This window comes from Engystomops pustulosus, chromosome 4 (assembly GCF_040894005.1).
Source record: "Engystomops pustulosus chromosome 4, aEngPut4.maternal, whole genome shotgun sequence".
NCBI classification, from domain to species: Eukaryota; Metazoa; Chordata; class Amphibia; order Anura; family Leptodactylidae; genus Engystomops; species Engystomops pustulosus.
Window position 1 is genome coordinate 99841555 of NC_092414.1, and position 25039 is coordinate 99866593.

Below are 25039 nucleotides of genomic sequence, written 5' to 3' on the forward strand. Positions count from 1 at the left end.
TGGCCCCAAATGACATACTTTACTCTTTGGGTCAGTACAATAACAGGGATAACAAATTTAGATGGGTTTTATAATGTTTTCATAAATTTACAAAAATGAAATCCTTCTGTACAAAAAAAATAAAAAATTCTTCATTTTGCCATCTTCTGGCGCCAATAACTTTTTCATACTTTGATGTACAAAGCTGTGAGTGGTTTAAGTATTTGCGACTTTTGATGATGTTTACAATGCTACCATTTTGAGGACTGTACGTTTTTTTTATTACTATATATTGAATTTTATATATTTTGAAAAAACATCATATTTTGATAGATTTTGGGACTCGGCCATACCGAACATGTTTATGATTTTTAATGTTCATTTATATTTCTTTATTTTATACTCTAGGGAAAAGGGGGAAGGAATTAGAATTTTTAGGGTTTTTATGTGATTATTACAGCGCGCAAATCTTTGTGTGACTAGAGGCTGTCATAGTAACAGATCACCGCTTCCGGATGACGTCACGGGGAGCGGCGATCTAAGCAAACATAGCGGCGCCCACAAGCCCCTGGCAGCTTTGCCGGCGCCGATCAAAGGGTTAACACTAACACTGATCACAGGTGTTACCGTTGAGCCAGTGAGCCCTCTCCAAACACCTACAGCCAACGCGTGACATAGCAATAACGGGTTAATAGGGCTGCCCCCTGAAGGGTTGCGGTATGACAATGCGGTCCACGGACCGAAAAAGGTTGTGCACCCCTCATCTATACTATCACCTATGAAGAAAACATATGAGAGGCCATTATAAAAACAATGGGTTTTTTATAAAGGCAGAAAGGTGTACATTAAAGAGATTAAATATACATGCTAATGCACTACAAGCTTCTCATACATGTTAATGCACTACATGCATTTTCCCAGAACTAGATGAGATCATATAATGCAAGAGCAAAAATCATAAAAACAATTACTCTATGGCACATTCATATCACTGGAAGGGCTGATTTTTTTTTCCTTTTTGTTTTGGATATTTACAAGAAATTTTTAAACATAACCAGTTGTATAAATGAATAGTGCAGTTGATAAAAGTATATTACAAAGTTTACTAATTCTTTAATAATATGTCTCTGTGGCGTTCTTTTCCCCTGCCTTTCTTCCTTATTTAAGCAGTTTGTGTGAATCAACTTTCTGTCCTGTGCTTCACTGACAGCTATAATTAAAGGAACCTGATAACATGTCTAATGACCTATTTAAAGACAGTAGCAACATTTGGAGAGAGGAAGCTCTAGACTGCATATCCACACATAAATAAATTGGTGCCAGCACCAACTGCGGGAGTTACCAGCAGCTTAGTAACACAACCGACCCCGTCACATATGGAGGGGACTCGAGCCTTGAGCACTCTCCATACATACAGCCCTTACTGCTATACAATGTATGTAGTCGTTGTGTATAGTAGTTAATGAAGTATATAACAAGGTGTACTATCATCATCTGCTCTATTCATTTCTGAAGAAAATTGCTTCAAAGGTTTAGTTACACTAAATTTGAGCAAGCCATACCAATGGTAAAATAGTGTATCCATATATTTCGGATGTTAGTTGTATACATAAAATAAACATAAACACAAGTGTGATTTGCTAAAAAAAAGCAGCATGGTATTAGCTAGGCACAATAAAACAACATGAATAATAGAATTTTGTCACACTTACTTTAGGACATAGGGGATTTCTTGCGGTCTCGATCATAAGATCTGAACCCATTCTTTCCCTTTTAAAAAGAGAAAAAATATTTAGGAATATTAGCCATAAAAAAAGACTCTGATACTAAGAGCAATGATTATAGGAACATAGGTTTCTAGAGCTGTCCCTAGAAGGGTATTCCCTGTCCTATACAGCTCATCTGTCAGCTTTGCTGTATGTATAGACACAGAACATTAGAGAATGGGAGAATGCTCATGCTGAAGGAACTATATTGTATAAATATGGGTCTTCTGTATGCGTGACAGCTCTGTTTTCCACCCAGGCAATGGTCTGTTACATGTATCTTTTGCTAGTTTTAAAGGGGTATTCCCATTTCAGCAAAATAATGTTATTGGTTAAACAATTTTCCAAAATACTTTCTGTATCAATTCCAACGGTTTTCTAGATCTCTGCTTGCTGTCCTGCTATAGAAAGCTTCTAAATGTACATCCAGTGGACAGAAATCTGACCATGGTCACACAGGTGCAAGGCTCCTTAGCATCACAGAGAGTAATCAGAGCCGTGTGATATAACGAGCTGTGCACCTGTGTGACCGTGGTCAGATTTCTATCCAGTGGAAGTAAACATATAAACTTTCTATACAACAAGCAGAGATCTAGAAAACCACAAGGAATTTATACAGAAAGTATATAGGAAACTTGTATAACGTTTGTATTATAAAAACAATAACATTAATTTGCTGTAAAGGGAACACCCCTTCAAATGCTATAGTGCTGTAGTGGAAACAGGGAAGTTATAATATTGCTCAAACTTGCATCAGAAATCTTATCACTGGCAGTAAGTGCCCTTCCCCACGAGTGTTGAATTGTCAGTTTTAGCAGTCAAAAACTGATGATTTTATGATTTTGTTCAGTATCAGTTTTTCATGGCAGTTTTGTATCTCTTTTTCACGTGTTACATTTCTACAACAATTGATCAGCAGAATACAGAATGTACATGGATAGTGCACAAGAGCAGTCAGTTTTTGTTTCAGTGACCCATAGATGTGAATCCAGGCCTTCATAAAACTAGAGCATAAACACTCTTTGGAGGATAGACTCACCAATCTGTTTCTGCCCTGCCTCCCCTCATTCCCCTTCCCTAACTCTTGAGTCACTACATGAATTGTGCCTACCTACCTTTACCTATTCTTTACCTTCTCCTTCTACGTGCCCCTTTGTGGTCTACGTCAAGTATGTTGGTTGCTTTATGTAATGGTTTGCTTTGTTCCAAACCAGGGATGTGCCCTTTCATTGTTCGAAGGACATTGTTTAAAGGAAACCTACCATTTAGAATGGCAGGGGTAAGCAGTAAGTACCGAGCACCAGCTGGTGAGCTGGTGCCGGTACTTACTTCCGTTAGTGTTATAAACCGCGGTATCGCGGTTTTAACACTTTTTAAACTTTAGAGCAGAAGACGCTTCGGCGCTGCATGAGCACGATCGTGCGCGCGCCTCCATAGGAAATAGCAGAGATGTTGCGCGCGCAAGGTCGCGCGCAGCGCCGAAGCCCCTTCTGCTCTGAAGTTTAAAAAGTGTTAAAACCGCGATACCGCGGTTTATAACACTAACAAAAGTAAGTACCGGCACCAGCTCACCCTGAGCTGGTGCTCGGTACTTACAGCTTACCCCTACCATTCTAAATGGTAGGTTCCCTTTAAGGAGAGATCCCTATTGATTGGGAGAAAAATAGTTGCAGATTCATGTCCCGTTCCTCCCCAGAGTATACCAAAGGGCAATTTCGGTCTCTTTCAATGACCTCCTTGCGAGCAGGGTAGGGAGGTCCCAACTTGGTATCAGATTAGTAACTAATACTCCACAAGACAATGTGATTATGTGATGGGTCTAATATGGACTCCTTTATCTTGCTGATTACCCTGGACATAGATTACTCGGTTGGTGGTCCTTCGTGCTCTGCCATTTTATTTAATTTGGTGTTTAACGTTCAAATTGCCTTGGGGATATAGGTGTCATCCCCTGTGTACGTTACTGTTATTGCTTTTCTTTGTGCTTTGTTTTCTTGGTTAATAAAGCTGATTCAACATAAAAGTAGAGTATGCTCCAATAAAGACAGAAGGGACTTCCTTGAAAAATCCCTGTGCAGAGGGGACTTGAGGTTTATCAGGATGGCTTAATACCATCTCCCATATTTAAACGTTTTTAAATATATGAGAGGTATTTAAATCTAAGGAGCCCTTTTCCACTTATAGCCTGGAACTTATGAATAATATTAGGATGGCTGTGGAGTTGGTAAGCCAAACTTCCGACTCCAACTCCTCAAATTTCCCAACTCTGACTCCAACTGCATCATAATGGTAACCGATCCAGACACCACATACCGGTTTCCCTAGTCACTCTAGAATGAGAGCAGGCTTTGCTTCTCAGTGCCTATTTCCTCCGATTTGCAGCAGAGGAGCTTCACTACTGAGCATGGAAAAGTCCACACAACTCGTATCCAGTGGGTCACATGCAGCCTTTTCAAGCCCCAGACGAAGGCTAGCGCCGAAACGCGCGTCGGGGTATCTTTTGTTCATTGTGGACGGGTGTAACATCATCATTATGGGTATGTTGTCACGTTACTAAAACTTATACAACTATAATACTATATGCATTGAAGGCAGTAAGAATGTCATGAGATTTGCACTATAGCACTTTAATGCTGTTTTTTTGCACATAAAAACTGTCTTGAACACGTGACCTACCTTCAATAACTATGTATACTATATACCCCCGCCCCATGAATTTTATGTTTTTAATGTGATATCCTCATCTACCCATCTGTGAAAATCATTTATTACTATTGTTTTGTATAATTAAGTGTTTAATAAAAGAAAGATACTTTTGTCCAAAATTGGCTTAATGTTTTTGTTTCTGCATGTTGACAGAGTCCAATGAGCATTTCCATAACAGTTCATTGGTGCCGGAGGCTGTGTAGCGGTGAGTGCAGTCGTTACTGCTCCTGGGTCCTCTCCTGCCACTGTGTCTGTCTGTGTTCTGACGTGTCAGAAGCAGAGGGGCCTCAAGTGCAGGAAAGGACCCAGGAATGGTAAATACTCATCAGCTGTACTGTTTTTGGGTTGTCTCCTACCCCTGGAGCAACTCTGTTTTGGGTCCTGATGCCGCCGCATACAACCAGTGCGGGACACAAAGCAGACCGACACATGGAGGAGAAGAGGAAACAGGAAAGGAGAGAATTCCTTTTGTTTGCTCTGAGGGTCTAGAGCAGTGATGGCGAATCTTTTAGAGACCGAGTGCCCAAACTGAAACGCAAAATGTACCTACTTATCGCAAAGTGCCAATAAGGCAATTCACACTCAGGGCCAGTTCCTGATCAGTAGTAACTCCTCTCTAGTGCTTCTAAATTAGATTGCATTTTAAAATGCAAACTGCCCAATAATGCCAAAATAGATAACTAGAAAATCTGCAGCAGTCCTAGGTTAGTAATTAATAAAAAAATAGATCACTACATACATAGTGAGCTACTGGGTTTAACAGTCCAGTGTTACGTTTTCCACAGAACTGCTGGGATACCAGACTACATATATTACTCAGGACTCATGCAGTCTGCCAACTTTCTTTTCTTGCATAGGACTGCTACCTTATACATCACTGTTTTACATGAAGGAAGAGGCAGCAGTCCTATGTAATGAATGAAAACTGTCTAGCTACAGAAGTCCTATGTAACTTATGGAGCAATAAGATGCAGCAGTCTGTTACTCAAAATGGCTTTTGTACCATGCAGTGCTGTATTTTACACAGGACTGCTGCAGCCTATTGTCCCATAGTTTACTTAGGACTGCTGTATTTCCCTCAATATGACACAAACAGTACAGGGTAAAATGCTTTTATACCTTTAACAGGGCTGCCTGAGAGAGGGTGAGGCAGCAGTCCTATGTATGTAACTTACATAGGACTGCTGCTTTTCCCTCCATGTAAAGTAGACAGTTCTGTGTAAGTACAATAGTGCAGTGCTATACACAGGGCTGTCTGATAGGGATTGGGATCCTGCAGTCCTATGTACAGTGAGTGAATAAGCATCAGGGCTGTTTGTGGGGTTGGGTGACACAGGAATGCAAGTGGAATGAGCAGAACTGAGAGCTCACCCAGCAGCTATCACCCAGCAGCCATCTCACAGCCTGGACTCCTGTGCTGCATCTGTAGCTTATCTTCAGTTCTTCCTTATGACAGGCGGGAGGAGAGCAGGGACTGATGCAGGAGACGCTGTGTGAGGGTCCAGCGTCAGTGACTCCGCCCACATGTGACCTCTGACCTCTGTGGCCGGCTCCGTGCTGCTGCCTGCTGAGGCATGTGTTAGCTGTGAGCAGACAGCAGCGCTGGCACACAGGAAACTCCACAGAGACCTGACACCTTCACAGCATGAAGATCGGCAGAGCAGGGTCAGTTCTAGTGAGCCTCCGGCAGTGGTTCAGGCATCGGTGCGCGTGCCCTCTCTGGCACGCGTGCCATAGGTTCGCCACCACTGGTCTAGAGTATTCGTAGTTTCATTCTATGGGGCCTCCAATATTATAATTGTCTTCTTTGGGGTCTCCGGTACTATTATCTGCTTTGGGGTCTGCTCTATTATGATCTGCCCTAAATGTAGTATTTGGCTGCTGGGTTGGATTTCATTGCTATACATTGCTATAATAACTATAGTGCCATCTTGTGTCAAAACTAAATTGTTGGTGCATCAAGGGTACTGACTACTGCTGTTGCCCATTAAAATTGAGCAGTAGGACAATGCAACCCTCAGACCAACCAAGGTTGTTCACCCTTGGCCTATATCCTTAGATCAGGAATAGAACAAACATTTATGGGAAATGTCATAAATTTCCCAGTTTCTTATAAAGAAAATAAAATGTTCAGCACATACTGCAAACTAAACCAATTTATTATATATTAATTAGTCCATTTTATCACGACTTAAATATTCAATTTTATTTTAACAAAAATGCATCTGAGCATCTTTGCTGCAGGTTGATTCTAGCGCTTTCTTTTCTTCCCAGTATTCTCATGAATCATGCATGATCAACCGCTGTTTATGTTCCTCCCTGGTGGTAGATTACAGGGTCTTATTCCTCATTATTATCTGCCCTACATTACTGACCTCTATCACTATCTAGGCCTCAGTGTAACACACTTGGACAAGAAGTGACTGCATTATTTAAGACACATGTTGTAAAAGAACAACATGTGTCACCTATCCACAAAATACATTAAACACCTGCAAAAGATAGAGATAAGTGTCTAAGCGGATGGACCCACCACATTTACAAGAAAAGAAGTCTTCCATTCTCCACTTAAGCGGCTTTATGCACAGCCATTGGGACAATGATAATCGCCATGAATCTTTTTCCCCCGACTTGTCCGATAATTTCATATGCTTTGAATATAGCAGTTTCCACCACTGCTCAGACACTTAGAGTTGCAGTTGAAATGAGTTATATCATTTTACTTTTACAATGATAAAGGCAGATCATCCAAACACAAGTGGTTATGCAGTAGATCTGTCCAGACATCTTTAATAATGCCAGCAGTGATATGGTATACTCACCTAAGCATTTTCTCCCACATTTCACTACTATAGTAGGCATGGCTCCAGCCCATTTTCACAGTGCCCACAATAACATTCTGCTTGAAGACGTCACTTCCTAATTTACGATACAGTTCTTCACATTCTTCAAGTGGGATGTGAAATAACCCCAGCATAAATGCGAGTATAGCCCCTAGCAAGGAAGAAAATAATACAGTGTATTTAACATGAAAATACATTTCACCTGTACTGGAATGATAAAGCCACAGTAGTGGATATGCCATGGAAACACACACTATGCTTTTGTTATCTCATTGGGATTATAAGAAATTGTATGCGTCGTATCTGATAAAAATATTTCCATATACATTTATGTGTCTCTATTCTCTAGATGTCTTCCAAAAATCATGGTTTAATTTTCTTTCGTGAATTCCCTATATTTCTCAGGGTAGAAACATTTTTTTTTAAAATAATAGTCCAAAATCTGAACATCTCATAGAGGAGTGAATCTATCTTCTGTAAAAGGAAGGAGTATGTCACAACTAATGGCCGTCCTCCTGAACTGACAGACAAGGACAAACAATAAAGATGCTGAGGTGGGAGAATCTGCCCAAATGACAACTATTATTCATGTACTCTACAACTTTGGTTGTTATGGAAGAGATGCATTAGGGTAGAAACATTTAGTAATATTTTCTGTCAACTATTCTACATATCCAAAGCACCGACCATGACTCTTAGAGGATTCGTGTAATTTTATACTGCCACCTAGTGTGCATCTGCAAGAACAACATCATGAGTGGCAGCTGCCAAAATGTTCTCCATTAATAAATTACTAGCAGATATTTACAGAACGTATCACAATGCAATTCAGTGTTGAATCATACATTGTCTGTACTTTCTATACCAATTTACCACTTTACGGGCCTATTCACATACATAAAAGACACTTGTGTTCTGTCCGTATCACGGCTACAAGTCTATGGATCTATTCAAACAGCCAATTTCCTTTCATAACAGACAAATGGTTTGGTTCATTTCTCATGGGTAACTGTAGAAGATTAAGTTTGGCAATAAAATACATACCATTTGATGCTATAATGGCTGCAAAAGAGCCTTCACAGCAGAGGACAAACATAACATACAGGACCTGTCGCCTCTCCTGACATGTCCGTATAAGACTATTCACAGTGATATTTTATTATATTTCAAGTCTATATAGTTCTCTCACACTGTTATCCCTAGCATAGAAATAAACGAATCACCAGAGAACCTGGCAGAGCGCTGTAGTCTTATACAGGCAGTGACACAACCCCCTGTCAATTTATTCATATGAAACGCAGAATTACAAGACAATCCAGAAATGGTATTTTATGGGCAATACAATTATAGCACATATATCACAGGGCTTCTAACATACTTTGTATTTTATTGATAATTTATGTGATAAAGCAAAACAGAGTATGGAGAACTTGTGAAATAAAGAAAACGATACATGTCGTTGCTAATTTTTACAAGGGAGAAAACTGCTACCATTTATATCTATTCAACCTCCCAAAGTATACTACTACTACTACTAGAACGTTTGTTGTTACCAAGTCAGTACATAGATGCTCAATGGGACTCAGGTCTGGACTGGGACATTGTGACACATGCATATACTTGGGTTTAAATCATTTCAGTGTAGATTTGGCTTTATGTTTAGGGTTGTTGTCCTTCTGAATTGTGAACCTAAACCCCTGACTCAAGTCTTTTGCAGCCTCTTATAGGTTTTCCTCCAATACTGTCCTGTATTTAATGCCATCCATCTTCCCAGTCCCATCTGAAGCATGATGCTGCCCCCACTATGTGTCACAGTGGAGATACTGGGGCTCATTTACCAATAGTCGCGCTGCACACTTGACTTGACATCTTTTTCGGGGCTATAACGGCTTGCACAGGTATTTAATAAGTGCGCGCTGGGATTGTGGCGCATGAGACCCTGTTATGGCGCAGCTGCGCTGGCTTCCACGTGACACAAATTAGGGGGTGTGTCGTTGGACACCGACTAATTCGGACTGAGTGCGGTATTTAACTTTTAAATTGTGTCGCGAGCCCTCGCCCCAAGATGCACTAGTAAATAGATGGTGAACAATGCTCCACTAAAAGGAGGTTAAACACCCCTCTCAGGTCTGTTGGACCTGAGCGGGGAACAGACACATTCATTATTTCGGGCTTATGATCTTAGTGAATCGCTGCACGTTGCGATACGGTCTGTGAACGTTTAACTCCAGTGACCAGGTATTTAAATATAAACTGTGTTTAGGATGATGTGCAGTGGTGGTTTTCCTCCACATAGCGTTAGGCCAAGCAACAATTTTGGGCTCTTCCATAGATGTGCTGTCTTCCAAACAAACTGAAAACAGGAATTCTTAAGACTTTCTTTTAGTAATGGTTTCATCATCCAACTCTTTCGTAACGACTAAAGTTGTAGAGTACATGAATAATGGTTGTCATTTGGGCCAATTCTCTCACCATCTTCTACTGTTTGTCCTTGTCTGTCAGTTCAGGAGGACGGCCATGTCTTGGTGTGGTAGTAGTTATAACATACTCCTTCCTTTTACAGAAGATGGATTCACTCCTATGCAAGATGTTCAGATCTTACGCTATTATATTAAAAAAATCTAACCCTGCAATAGACTTTGGCGCAGCTTCATCCCACAACTGTATGGTTTGTTCTGTGGCTGCTGTTTATTCACTAATGTCCTGTTTGAAACATCTGAGGCCTTCACAATACAGGTGTAATTATACCGAGGATAAATTACATACAGACGTACAATTGCACTCTATTAACTAATTATATGACTAGGTAATTAAAAACACTCGATTTATTTAGGAGTAGAGTGCAGGTACATGTTCACGCCAACACCATTTGGAAAATAACTTATAGGTGCTTCTCAATACATCAGAATATCAGCTAAAAGAACTGGACTGCTGCTCAGTGGTCCAAAGTGTTGCTTTCAGATAATTATTAATACATTTGGAAATTAAGGTGCCAGAGTCTGAAGGAAGGATTTAGACACCTATTCCAAGCTGAGGTCTAGTGTGAAGTTTATACAATTGGCGACGGTTTGGGGATCCATGTCCTCTGCTGGTGTAGGTCTACTGTGTTTTATCAACACCAAAGTCAGCGCAGCCGCCTACCAGGAAATTCTAGAGCACTTCTTGCTTAGTTCAAGCTTTTTGGAAATGGGATTTTCATTTTCCAGCAGGACTTGGTACCTTTCCACACTGCCAAAACTACAAATACCTGGTTTAACAACCACAATATGATTGCACTTCATTGGTCTAGGCTTCCATAACACCTTTGCAGTGCCATCAGCTGATCACCTCCATGCCACGCGAATTCAAGAGCCTTGACCAAGCATTGAGGGTATTTACTGCACATGTCATTTAGCCAACATTTCTAGCAACAGTACTAGCTGGGGTCCTGGTTCACTACCCTGACAGTTTTCTTTTTTCTTTTATCAGGTTGAACCCAAATTTCAACCAGTACCCTAATCTCTACTGGCTATCCTTATAAAGCTTGCACCTGACTTGTCCATGTGCTGCACAAACCAACTACTAAGTTATAACATCACTGATATAATAATGGGGTCAAGGCCCCGAATGCACTTGGGTTTGACCCGTTACCAAAAACATTTGATGTTATGACTATGGTAATAACCAATCTAGAATACAATAATCCCCAGACATTTAGGCTCTCACTGTCTGAGGATGAGCTTCTCTGAAATAAGAGCACAGATTATCTCATTATAGTTTCATGAGAGAATGATGAGATGCTAGAGCATAACAAGCCTATAAAAGGATTTCACCTTCATCACTTCCAGGCATTGGTATCCCCAGCTCAATTCTCATACAATAAATATAGTGTTTATTATCACTGTGTGTGTGTGTCAGTGTTTTGTTCACTACATTGTGATGCCTTTATGAATGTGACAGTAAGCACTTAAAGGGATAGGTCACAAAAAGCAAAGCACAACACCCTTATAGCATCACCTATATTGTACTTACATTTATAAACTTTGGCCTTCTGTCTTTTGGCCTTTTTGGGTCACATGACAGATAGCAGCCAATTTCAAGACTTTCGATGACGACCTGTGACAACTTTTATGAGTCAGGGGCCGAGCACTAACCTGCACTCATCACTATATCCCTGAACACCAGTGTCTGCCTGTAATGATTACACTGGTTGGAGGGGAGTACAGATGTAAGCCAAGACCACCACCCATGTGTCACTTGAAAGCTTCCACCAGTACAAACACGTTATTTGCATGTAGAAGTAACATGAAGATGTTGTTTAGACACAATCTTTACCTAGCACAGCTGTAATAAACAGTAAGACATTTGCTACTAAAATTAGGAAAATATTAGCTTAGTGTCATGATTTTCTGTTACCTGTGCTGACCCCACAGATGTAATCGAAAAGCTGATGCACTGGTTTCCCGGTCATTTCTTCTAGTTTTCGTAATGTCTGTAGTGCTACAATTCCTCTGCAGCAGAGACGAGAGACAAACAATCAATCAATCAGAGAGTCTCATCTATTATCTTAATGTAGGTATGAAAAGTGTACATCATTTATTATACAAGATAGGGTGGCGTCCTCTGACCCCACACTATACTGCAATGCTGGGCTGGCCAAAGAGAAGGCTTTCCTGTGTCTGATACAGTTGTATGTGTAAGAAGCAGGATAATAACACAATATCATTTTTACCTGGTGCCTCCCCCATCAATGGTGAGTACCCGAATTCCCCTGCCCTTAACAGGGTCATTGTACCCAATCAAGGCCAAAGCCTCTCGAACAGCGGCTCGGAGCGTTTCATCATGTGCTTGCCGGAGTTTCAGCAAGTAAGGAATGGCTTTTTCCTACAATTTAATAGAAAAAAAACAAGGAATATTTTTCTATAAAAGCTATTATTTCCAATCAGGTTTTTTTGTCAATTCATTTTTTACTGCTATGTAAACAGCATTTACAAAACATAAACAGGATTACTTCCCACCACGTATGGAACTACGCCTTTCCCTGGCATTAGACCTTGGAATACAGTATTCATTAAAAACTAGGGAAGGTTTTCTGAACCACTTGGCACCACTGCCAATTTCCTAAAGCAACATGCAGGTTTCTAACACAATTACAAATCCAAAGAAAGTTAATATGTAACTCTATCGTGTTATCACTAGCAGTGTGTTGCCTTCATTTGTTCATTTCCTGGACTTTGTTTAGAATCGGATCAAGGCCAATTAACCCTTCTTCTACTGCATATGAGAAGACAACCACTGTTGTTGGTTCTACTTCCACTGACCAGCAATATATAACCCTGAGTTACACAGGTGTTTACAGTAGGCCCACCTCGGCCCGCCCGCCCAATGGCTAATACAGGCAGTCCCCGGGTTACGTACAAGATAGGGTCCAGAGGTTTGTTCTTAAGTTGAATTTGTATGTAAGTTGGAACTCTATATTTTATAATTGTAGATCCAGACAAATTTCTTTTTGCCCCAGTGACAACTGGAGTTTCAAAATTTTTTTGCTGCTATGGGACCAAGGATTATCAATAAAGCTTCATTACAGACACCATACAGCTGATCATTGCTGATCAGTCTGGGACTATAGTAAAGCATCCACAGAGCTTCACCGTGGTCACAGTGGCAGAGGGGTCCGTCTTTAACTAGTGGTCGTCTGTAAGTCGGGTGTCCTTAAGTAGGGGACCGCCTGTAGAACACTTTAACAAGCATAATGGTAACACTTATGTTGTCCTGTTACTCAGGCTACATGCACACAATCATTCGGTTCATGGATCTGCTGTACATTTTTTAATTGATGGCACACCGACACATTATTGTCACTGACATATATTATTTTGATGGACACAAGTACATGAAAAGGTTTTTATTTTCTTTCTAGAAGAAACAACAGAGGGTTAAACCACAGAGATAAATTATTCTTATATGATGGGGAATACACACATTTTGGGAGAGCAGAGAGGTCACATGAAAGCTTTTGATACATCTAATACAGTCATGTTATACCTTAACTGCGACTCCTCTGGTTTCAGGAAACTCTAGTAGGTGACAGTTCAGCTCTTCCACTCGATTGATGCATAATCTCCGGTCAGAGGCTCTTTGTAGCGACTGTACTAAAGATCGTGTCCTATTATCGACACTCACCCGTGCAATAATCTGCAGGTAACACAGTAAAAGATATATGAGTTGACACTGTGCATGTTACTTTACACACCCAACCTTAATATAGTAGTAATGTGGAGAATTACATGAGGAGTTGTGAAGTGGAAGACACCTAGGTACAAGCCCATAAGAATACTACTAGGACTTCCCATATATAATAATAAGATACATGGAGCTGCTAATTTATCAAAGTCTAGGACAGACCTGATCCTGCCTTTCAGCCGTGCATGGCCAATGTATATTCTGTATCTCCTGGCACAGGCACCAGTGGTAAACCACACTCACTTTTACAGGGGAGCATTTTCCCTTGCAGTTAATCGATTTCCTGCGGCATGGCTATCAATCACACTATCAGTGATGCTTTATAATGGAAATGTCTGCCTCTTGATGGCTATGGGAAACCACAGACACTTTTTTCAACATTCAGTATAAGTCTGACTAAAATAATTCCCTTGGTAATGAAAGTCAGGAGGCTGATACCTCAGAGATCAGGCAGCAGGGCAAGGTAATAATGCTGTACACAAGGAATCAGTAGTGCATTTGCTTCTTAAGATCCCATGTAGCAGAGACCTCACTAATCTGATCTCTCATGCCATGGATCTAGCTTAGATTTCAAACCCGACACCTTGAGGAGTCTATGTGGAGTGCCGCAGATGCGTGGACATCATCAAGGCCGACAGGGGGTCAGGGAACCGGTGTCCTTAAAGGGGTTTTCCCAAATTTCAAACCCCTAGTGATGTTAACACAAAGATCATTTTAACCCCTTACTTTACAATCTTATTGCTGTTTTAGCTCCTATCACTCGCAAGGCTGCTCAGTGCAAAATTCCAGGGTGTGGGTGTGGACTCATTTAGAAGACACATTATGATCCATCTGGTTCTGTGAGATGACAATGTGGTTACATTATCAGGGTACAGGTGTAAATACACTTTCAACTGGATTCTGACACTGTACTAACACACTGACACATAGAAGGAGAGATGAGACAGATCAGAGATGCACTATGCCTATTACACAGAGGCCTGACAGACAGAGGCTGATAGACTTTTACATTGTTACACTGTGAGCTCTGCTACATCTTACAGATATGTGCCTGTCTCCCCTTTCCCCCGGATCACTTATCTTCTCCTATTTTGCAGCCTCTCTCTCTGCTCACGATCTCCTGGCAGGAAGTGATTAGTGAGTGTCTCTGAGCTCCGTGCAGGGGGCGTGGCTACAGGCTCAGAGCAGAGAGAGAGAGACAGAAATCTCAACTGCAGAATCTCACACAGAATTCCAAGATGGCAGCCACCGGACCCTAAGTCAGAAGTTACAGGGTTGTGTCTAGGGGAAAGGGAAATTATGTACAGCAGGACTGATAAACACAGGTTGGACGGTGAATTAGAGAAAGTGTTATTTTGTTATCCTGAGTACATTTAAGAAACTTCTCTCGGTGGGAATAGCCCTTTAAATGGGAGAATATTTGAAAAAGTCTTTATTCAGAAATTAGTAGCTCTTAGATATTTTCTAGAGGTTTCCAAACAACCTCTGACATGAAAGTGGTTGATAGCAATGACTGCACAGCCACCTTCATCCGCCAGCAAGGACGTCACTGGAAATTCAAAGTTCTGCTGCCAAGGGGTTTACAAGTTATGTATAATATAGGTGACCCTCTAAGAGTTTTAATACTTACCCTGTTTAAGATTGTTATAAGCGACTAACCCCTTCAAGAACCTATTGGGTCAGATTTATCAATGACCGTACAACAGTTTTGAGAAACAACTGTGCAATTTCACATTTGACAGATTTATCCAATGTGCACCAAGAAGAGCAGGTTCTGACATTTTTTGGAATTGTACACTAGAAAGGGCAGATCTTCAAGATAGAGCAGTGTTAAACATATTTATCAATGCGAAAAATCACAAATCTAAGTAGATTACCACAGGCACTGTGCCTGGATCTATTTGTAAGTGTCCCTGGTTATAGTGGTAGATTAACTTTAACTGGCAAAGGGCATACAATGCACTGTGCACGTCTTGGGTTCTGGGAAGATTTCATTCAAAAACAGTCCACGGACATCAGATGTGGCTGATGGTATAACCTCTGCAGGTGGGATCTGAATGAGGGTTCGGCCACATGTGTCTTTTGTATTACATTTACAAACACAATGTAAATGCCAGGGGACAGGGCTCAACCCGACTGCATATGGGTTTCCACATGCAATTGGAAACCAGCACCCCTTGTTTTTCATTATTTAAATACAAAACACCAGGTGCTGGTTACCAATCATATGCATATCAAAGGAAACGTATATGCTATTGGCCCGAGCCCTGTCGCTGGGCGTTTGCATTGCGTTGGTTAACACAACAGGTATGTGGGCGCACCTATGCAACAAATAGATCATCCAGCATCAGATACTAATAAAACATGTACATATGTACAGACCATTTAGTTTAGCTTTTTACTGTAACCTTTAGCAAACTTTCTACACAGTGTCCCACAGCCCTACTGGTGCGCAGTGTTTATGTACAATATTATGTTACATGTCTATTCTTTCCCAGATGCAACACTCAAATATAGAATGCGTTATATACTGTAATAGATCATTGCTTGTCTCCTTTTTTCCCTTTCTTTTTGTTCAAATATCTCTAATATTATTGTTCTGTCATTGTTTGTACTGCACTCTCTCTGCTGCTGTAACGTTGGGAATAATAAAGGATTATCTGATGTTGAAAAAGGAATATGCATGGAATTACATAGGAACAACTCCCCTTTACACCTACATGAATTTCATTATACAGTTGCATTCAAAACAGACGCTGAACACAACAGACAAATTGGGGGAGATTTATCAGAAATAATTCCAATGCTGAGCTGCACAACGTACAAATGTGCACCAGGCCCGGTCTGGCATAGATTATTAACTAGGGACTGTACGGCTAGTGACAGTTCAAGCTGAAGACAGTGCAGCCCAATCCGCCACCAGCCACGCCTGGCATTGCGATGATTATCGCCATCATGCCAGCTCCACGCCAAGGGTGTTTGAAGGAGTGTCATGAAGGGGGCGTTATTTGTGCCCTGTCTCTACGCATCAGCTAGAGACCATTGAAGCTGATCGGCTAGTTAATAGCGCAAACCAGGGCAGGGTATATATTTGTGCGCTGCAAAAGCCCAGCTGAATGGACAGGACCATCACCATATGCCAACAAATAATAAAGCTCCCCACTGTATGTATGTCATGTAGTCAGACCCATAACAAGTGCTTGCTGATTCTTCTACGTACAGGCATGGCTGGCCTACCTTTTCCCTTTGAAGTGACAATCTCTTGGCTTTTTCATCAGCACTTTTGTCTTTACTTATTTCTTGCTCCGTTGTACTCTCAGATTCATCACTTTCTACTTCTTTTGTCTTTTCTTCTAACGCAGGCCTATGTTCAGGTCTGAACTTAGGCACGAGCCCCCCGAGGTAACTACCCACAAAAGCATGAACGTTACTGGACTGATTAGATAGAAAGTTTGAGATACTTTTCTTTGCAGAACTTGCACTGTCTTCAGCTTCAGGGTTGAGGTCTTTTTCCTTGTCACTCTGCAGATCAATGCTGTGGCCTTTGCTATTTTGTGCAAGGTTTGTCTTATCCATGCTTGTTTCACTTGCAAAATAAGAGTTTATATGATGGGCTAAAAAATTATATGTTTCTCCAAAGTTAGTGGTAATATAGCTTGGATGGAACAGACCTGTTTTGGCCTCAGTACTATCTTGTGAAGCATCCACAGAACTGGCTTGGGTGTGTTGAGAGGTAGATTCGGCTGCACTATTTGTTCTCTTAGACTCAGCTGGAAGTGGCTCTTTGTTGGTTTCATGGACTTTTCCCTTACCAGAGTTGGACTGGGATGCACTTGCTTCCCTTATTTGGACGTTTTCTTCTGCGCCAGTATTGGCAGGACTTGGCTTTGGGCGTACAATTCGAGACAGTAGGTCTCCATGTGTGCTTGAGACAGCTTTGGTGACAGAATCCAAAGTATTCTTAATCCGTGACATAGACCCTTTTACAATAGTTAATCCCTTTGAGGTTGTGGTGCCAAGTTTAGAGCTTATTGAGTAAGAATGACCTTGGGATTTGGTGTGAAGAATTTCCCTTTCTCCTACTTTCCTGTAGAGATGTGTGTGCTTACTTGAGCTGCTATAGTGGACACTTGAGTAAATGCTGAAGTGTCTGCAGTAGGAGTACACAGGCCTCAGGATACTTCTCCTAGAGGTTAACAGGTAAAGGTATGTATCCAGCAGCAACAACACGGACATTACTTGGAATTTTCACAATTAGTAATTTGGCTTGTAACCATCTGAAATAACGAAAAAAAAAGGAAAAAGGTAAATGACAGAAGGTTATATTGAAAGCGATTTAAAAGAGTATAAAAGTGAGTTCTGTAATAGTCTTCATATTTTAGAATAGCAGTTTATACTCATTCTCCCTAGGTTCATAGTAATGAAATACTTGTGAGAAACCACTACCAATCCCCATCACCAGGGACAGATAGTCGCTATATAAAGGAACAATGGCCATCAAAATGGGGCAAGCTCATCCTTGACACTACATATGCTACATTGTATCTTAAAGTGACACTAAACACTTACAGGGGAACCTCAAAGAACACACAAAAATAGCCAGATATTAAACCAGGCCAACTTACCCTACTGTGCAACAGTTACTCTAGTTATTAGGTTTCGGTTTATGAATTATACATGTATCACTAAAAAAAGTTGAAGTCTTTCCGACTAAACAAAGGCTTTATAGGGCCACAGAAATAAAAAGGTACAGCTACCAAAATAAAACTGAAATGACAGCAGATGCAGAACAGAACATGCTTACATTATGGGGTCTTCACATCCAGGCTGGCACAGACAACAAGCAAGAATCAACAAAACTTGCTTGTGGTTAGTGGTATGCATAGATATATATGAAGCAGGCACTCAGTCACAAGGCACTCAGTCTCCATACACCAAGTCTACTGTTACAATCACAATGGGTCATGGTATGGGAACCATAGGGCATGTACTGGCTCACCCATGAGATGGACCTACCTGGGTTCCCTTTCCCCCATATTATACCCTCGTCTTATTTTATATCTATGTGATTAGGATGTTCCATGAATGTGCGCAGTGATTTATGCTTCAATGATTGTTTTTGCAGGTTTTGCAGGTTTGCCATCTACTTGGGCCTCAGTGGCCTCTGTTCTTTCTTTCCAACTTATTTTCATTGCTTAACTGGTTTTATCTTCTCTCCGTTTTATTTGTAGGCCCTGGTGCGCCATTTGTATAGGACCATAGAAACAAAACAACGTTCCTGTGCGTGAGGGCCAATAATTATTAGAAAACTTGCATTATATGCATAGGTTTATTTCAGGCTGAACTCCCAGGTCGCACCATTGCTTTGTGTAGTCACAGGCAGTCAGAAAATGCCTGGTCGTGTGATGCACAACCCTTTCATCCTTCCAGGAAAAGGATTATCAAGCTGGGTGAAATAATACGGAGCACAAGCAGAGTATTAAATATTATACAGTCACATACAACACATATTACAGCAAAATAACATTAAAGTATCCTAAAATGAAATATCCTGACTGTATCAAATATTGTGGGTTTTATCCAGAAAATGCTAAATTATTCTCCATCAGGGGATCAGAATGACCATACCCTTTATATATAGTGACCCTATTGGAGATATAGTGGCTCATTTACTAAGGGTCTGTGGACCGCACTTTCGTCGGGTGTTCCGACGATTTCTGCTGCATTTAAAAGGGGTTGTGTTGCACGTGATCGGATTTTGCCGCATCGGAGCCATCGAGGGGGGGGGGGGGCGGACCATCAGTTGATCTGACTGATACGGACCGAGTGCGGGATTTAACTTTTAAATTGTGTCGCAAGTCATGCACTTACATACACCGGGAAGAAGAAGGTGAACTCCAGGGGACCTGAGTGGGGAGCGACACATGCAGGATGTAGGGCGCGCGATCTTCATGAATTGCGGCACAGTGCATCAACATCGTCCAACAGTCCGGATCGTGGATCACGACTCGGACGGGTAAGTTAATGTGCCCCATAGTGTCGGAGGTGTATATAGTGTATGACCTCAGCAGAGGGCATGAATGCTGTGGGCACAGAGCCATAGTTATTTGAGGTTGACTTTTGCTGGTTGACTCTACTTTCCCAGACTACTTTCCCATACTACTTTCCCAGAAGGACAGAATTACTGGAATAACACGTGAGTGGGCAGATTTGCCATTCAGGAGTTTAGAAGGCTGACATCAATAAGGAGTTGAATGATATGCTTATGGCAGACAGTCATAAGATAATAGTCAGTAAAACCCATGAATATGTAAGTTGTTGTTGCAGATCATGTTACTGATCCACATGCCACCATAGTACAAAGGTTGTGGACAAGACGTGAAGAGAATATCTACTATGCTTTCCTAGAAAGTAGATACGGCAAGGCTCAAGATAGCAGGCACTTGTTGTACGGCATGTTTATGTGTAGTCATGTTACAGATGTCAGGAGAGACATTCCTATGGCTTATCTACCAATGAAAGCTCAGCACAAGACGCACACCTCTGTACTCACTGCCATACATGTGCCCTCAACCTGTCACAGGGTTCACAAGAAAACATCAACTTATATCCAATTCATAGGCGTGACAATATTCATCCAAAATTATTCAGAAGAAATGTGGGAGTATACCTAACCCTTAGCTTCAGGCAAATAGTCAAAATTCAGTGGCTTACCCCATCTCTCTTGCTCTAGATATATGATAACATGGGTGTTGCCTCAATAGGGATATATACATACTCCTATATACTCTTATAGACAAGCAGCTTCAGAACGGGTCCCCTGACCTGCCTAGTGATGCTATATCCTAGTGTATGGAGAGGTAGCGAGGCATTTCTGAGAAAGTTGTGGAAACAGCCAAGCAAGCATAGACCTTTTCATACAATTATTAATTCCTAGACATGAATGACGTGAAGTTCTTGAAATGAGATAAGGTAAGTACAAGGTGTTTTTTTGTACTTATCCCCCCCCCCCAGACCTCCTCTAGATTTCTTTGATAAACTCTGACAACCCCTTTAAAATAAATCCTGTTGATACTAATCCATTGGTGTGCCAAAAGGCGGATTTTCACTGTTGTGTGCATCTGCCCTAAGAGGTCCTTTTAATCTGAGTAAAACCCCAGCGCCCAGGCACAGACCCCTAAAGCACCCTGATATGAGGGAGTCAGGTGATGTTTCATGTCACTGGCTGAAGAGCTGGAGATCCACTGACAAGGAAGGAAAACTGTGTCAGTAATGGAAAGTGACATCACAGTGTCTGATGCAGGGATGATCCGCTGTCCTGCGCTTACACTGGAGTCACATGGATCTATGGGGCAGAGAGTAGAATGACAGACTCAGATATTCAACCAAATATGGAAGAAAATACAGAAACTCACTACATGTAGAAGACTGAAAAACAACCATCGCTCCCTCACACCGACCAAATGAAAAATATTCTAAAAACATAGGAATATTAATGATGTTATGATGACAAGCCAAACGTAGGGGAACATCAATGTCTCACACAAGTAATAAACAGCGTCATCTGCACACATGTACACATGTACTCTGATTCATAGGGAACTCAGTCTCCACCCCAGGAAGATCATCACCACACAACTCACTCTATATGTATCTGCTTCACGTATACAGTGTCCCTGTATACACCATGTACAGCCAATGTGCAGTATGGATTATACATGCACACTGCCATTATACAGGATATACTCTACATATACACTGCCAAATTATATATAATATATACATACACACAGTATGGATGTAAACTATTCACTACAATGCTGTAATACTGTATATATACACACACACATACACTACAGGTTCACTGCCTTTATATATATTTGCCACACACAGAATGTGTATATACTCTACAAATACACCACCACTATATACAGGAGGTATCTACTCTACAGGAAATAAATATATGTATTATCTCTATCATATATGTACTCTACTACCCCTATATCAGTGATTTTCAACCTGTGTGCCGCGTCACATGGTCGGGTGTGCCGCGGGGAAATTTCCCCAAACCATGGTGTCCCCTGTGTTTTGTTTCCCGGCAATGTGCAGAGATGCACAGTCACGGCTTCTTACAATGTAGGAGACGTGTACAATAACACATGTGCAAGCTTTGAACCTTGTGCGTCAAAATGACGTCACCGAGGATGGCGCTTCATCCTGAGCGCGGAGAGACTCCCGCATTTGCCCACCGCCAAGGTAATGCCCGCCAATAATGCTGACTATATGAGCTTTTGCCTGAGTATATGAACTGTTGGCAGAATACTCAGCATATGAGCTGGTACTTTTAGTACTCCAGCAGTATACTGCATATAACAATGAGAAATGTAAAATGAGAAATACTATAGTCATGAGGCTGGAGTACTACAAGTACCAGCTCATATGCTGAGTATATATGAGCTGGCACTTGTACTCTGGCCTCATGGCCATGGTACTTCTCATTGTACCCCTTTATTTTGCAGTATATGAGCCACATAATAATCAGCACCATATACTAAAAACAGGGAGAAACTGAGAACTGTTGAGGAAGAGCTTTGTGTGTGTCTTTCCACCATTCCTGCCAGGATATCCCTTTTGTGTTTATCGAAACAGGCCCAGGTTTCGATTTAGAATCTATATTATTAACTATATGTATAATATGACTGTTTTAGTGTCATTTTGTGCTATTTTGGTTGGTGGTGTGCCCCAGGATTTTCGAAGTATAAAAAGTGTGCCGCGGCTCAAAAAAGGTTGAAAATCACTGCCCTATATATATATATATATTATATATAGATATGCTCTATAGATACATAATGTATAGGGAGTAGTAATACTCTACCAGTATGCTATATAAATGTACACTCTGTATATACATAATGAATAGAGAGATGCAGTGTATATATACTACTTGTTTATGTGTATGTCTGTGTTTGTGTGTACGCTCTACAGATACATAATGTATAGGGAGAAGTAGTGTATATACTCTGCCAATATACTATATAAGTGTACACTCTGTATATAGATAATGTATTGCTAGTAGTAGTGTATATACTCTACCCCTATATATACGTACGCTCTACATATACATAATGTATAGAGAGATGTAGTGTATATACTCTACCCCTATACTATATATACGTACGCTCTACAGATACATAATGTATAGAGAGATGTAGTGGTACCTGTAGCTGATCGGCTCGTGTGATGGCACTCCGGGGCCTGTCAGTAATAGGGAGTGTACGGGACAGCACTACTCACAGGGGAGGGAGGGGCAGAGCAGCAGCAGCTCTGTCACTGAGGCGCGATGTGTGAGATCACATCAGCTGTGGCCTGATACTCGCCTGTTTTCCTTTCTCATCACGTGACTTACTCCAGGCACTAAGGAAAGCCAGCATGGACAAAAATCTAAAAAGAGCGTTTCTTTTTTCCAACTGTAAAAGCGGTCGTTGGTATATGACATCTAGTTTTATGAAGTACTTTATAGTCACACGAGTCATGTCACCCGCAGCAATCATGTACTATGCCGAGGAAATAAAAAGAATAGAAAGGAAAGAAAAAAGAGAAACCATTTATAAATATTTAGGAATTGAAGAGTAAATATAAGGGGATATCGAGTTTCACAAAGAAACTCGTTTGCTAAAAATATATTGAGGAGTAACACTATTCTGTATGAGTTTGTGGATCACTTGCTGTCACTTGCTTTCATTGGACAGAAATGAGTCCAAGGTTATGACTCATGGGGGCTTATTTACTAAAGGTCCCGCAGCTGCATTTCCGTTGAGTTTTCCAATGTTTCCGGGTGTTGCGCCGCTGGGACAAGCATTTAGAAGGGGATTGTGTCACACACGATCGGATTTTGGCGCAATCACGCCAGCTTTCTTGCGACTGAAATTGGGGGACTGGCCATCGGATGATCCGACGGATTCAGAATGAGCACGGGATTGAACTTTAAAATTGTGTCACAAGACAATGCACTTATATGCACCAGGAAGAAGAAGGCGAACTCCGGGGGACCTAAGCGGAGAAGCAACACATGCAGGATGTCGGGCGCACAATCTTAGTGAATGATCCTGGGAACAATGCACTTTGGATGAAATCCTCGGCCAGGTAAGTAAATTTGCCCCATGGGGTAATGCTCCCCCACTTTGACATCCTTTGGATTGTACCAACATTTGTGATGGGTAATTATTGGTTTATAATTCTCACCCTTGTCCCACCCCTAATCCTACCACCTAGTGTGCCCAAAATATACTGCCCTCCACACTATATAATGGTGGCCTCACTTTTGTAGCCATTATGCTAATGTAAATTTTTTTTACATTTTACAAATCAGATACTCAGCCTTCGTTTCCCTTCAGCAGGCTCTCCTCTTTAGTCTTCTCCTCCACAGCTCTGTCCACTGCTCCTAAGGTGGCAGGCATGATGAGAGCGAGCAGTAAGACTATTGGGCCACCCCCATAGCGGGCCATAAGCCTCTTGGGCCAGTGTGGTACCAAGACTCCTGGGCCACGATCAAAGATTCTTGAGCCGGGCCTCCCCCAGAGAAAACCAAGAAACTCCTTGGCCATCACCAGGGCGTGAGGCTCCTAGGACACTAAGTGAAGGGTCCTTGAGACTCCAAGGCAACCCTCTGTAAGACTTCTGGAGCACCCCTGGAAGGATCAGCAAGACCCCTGGGATACCCCCATGTCACGCCGTAAGACAACTGGCCACCTCCAAAGTAGACTTTAAGATTAAGACATTAAGATTCCTGGGCCAACCCCAGAGCTGGTTCTAAGACTTCTGGGCCACCCTCACATTCGGCCCTAACATTACTGAGCCAATGATGGGAGCAAAACTTTGAGGGCACCTTCCGAACAGGCAGTAAAACTCCTTTGTCACCTCCAAATTGGAGCAGTCATGAAACTCCTGAGCTACCCCTACAGTCAGCTGTGATATTCCTATGCCACCCCTGTGGTAGGCAGTGTGGCTTCCAGGCTATCCCTATAAAAGGCTGTGAGACTCCTCGACTAGAGCGGGCCGTGAAATTTCTGGGCCATACTCTAAGGAGGCCATGAGACTCCTAGAAAACTCCCAAAGTGGGCCCTGCACGTGATCCACCCATACAGTAAAACTGTGAGCCACCTTAGAATGGACAGTGAAACTCCTGCGCCACCGCCAGTTCAGGCCATGAGAGTCTTGGTCCATCCCTAGAGCCAACCATTAAACTCCAGGGCCATCCCCAGCGCGGACCATGAAACTTCACATCCACTGCTAGAACGGATAGTAAGACGACTGGTCCGACCCCAAAGTGGGAAGACTCTTGGGCCATCCCCAGAATGGGCCTTAAAACAATAGGCAAGTGTGGGCTGTGAGACGTCTGGGCCAGATCAGGCTGTGGGACTTCTGGACCACCATATCAGGTCCCCAAACTCATGAGTCACACTGAGAGCAAGCAGCGAGATTCCTAGGACAGTTCCTGAGATATTCATTACCTAAAGCAGGTTG

At 41.7% G+C, this 25039-nt stretch overlaps 1 protein-coding gene across 2 annotated transcripts in view; it reads right to left on the reverse strand.

Annotated features, from left to right (window-relative positions):
• PNPLA8 (patatin like domain 8, phospholipase A2) overlaps positions 1 to 22910 on the reverse strand; it is a 43941-nt gene extending 21031 nt beyond the window's left edge. The window contains exons 1-7 of one of the 2 annotated variants that reach the window (XM_072146873.1): positions 22735 to 22910; positions 16754 to 17793; positions 13319 to 13468; positions 12006 to 12157; positions 11690 to 11784; positions 7274 to 7445; positions 1692 to 1749 (exon numbers count right to left, since the gene is read on the reverse strand). In XM_072146873.1, the coding sequence (XP_072002974.1) occupies positions 1692 to 1749; positions 7274 to 7445; positions 11690 to 11784; positions 12006 to 12157; positions 13319 to 13468; positions 16754 to 17752 (1626 nt within the window). In that variant the 5' untranslated portion in view covers positions 17753 to 17793; positions 22735 to 22910. The remainder of the gene's footprint in view (positions 1 to 1691; positions 1750 to 7273; positions 7446 to 11689; positions 11785 to 12005; positions 12158 to 13318; positions 13469 to 16753; positions 17794 to 22734) is intronic. The other variant, XM_072146874.1, reaches the window with a different exon arrangement.
• Positions 22911 to 25039: the final 2129 nt, after the last annotated feature.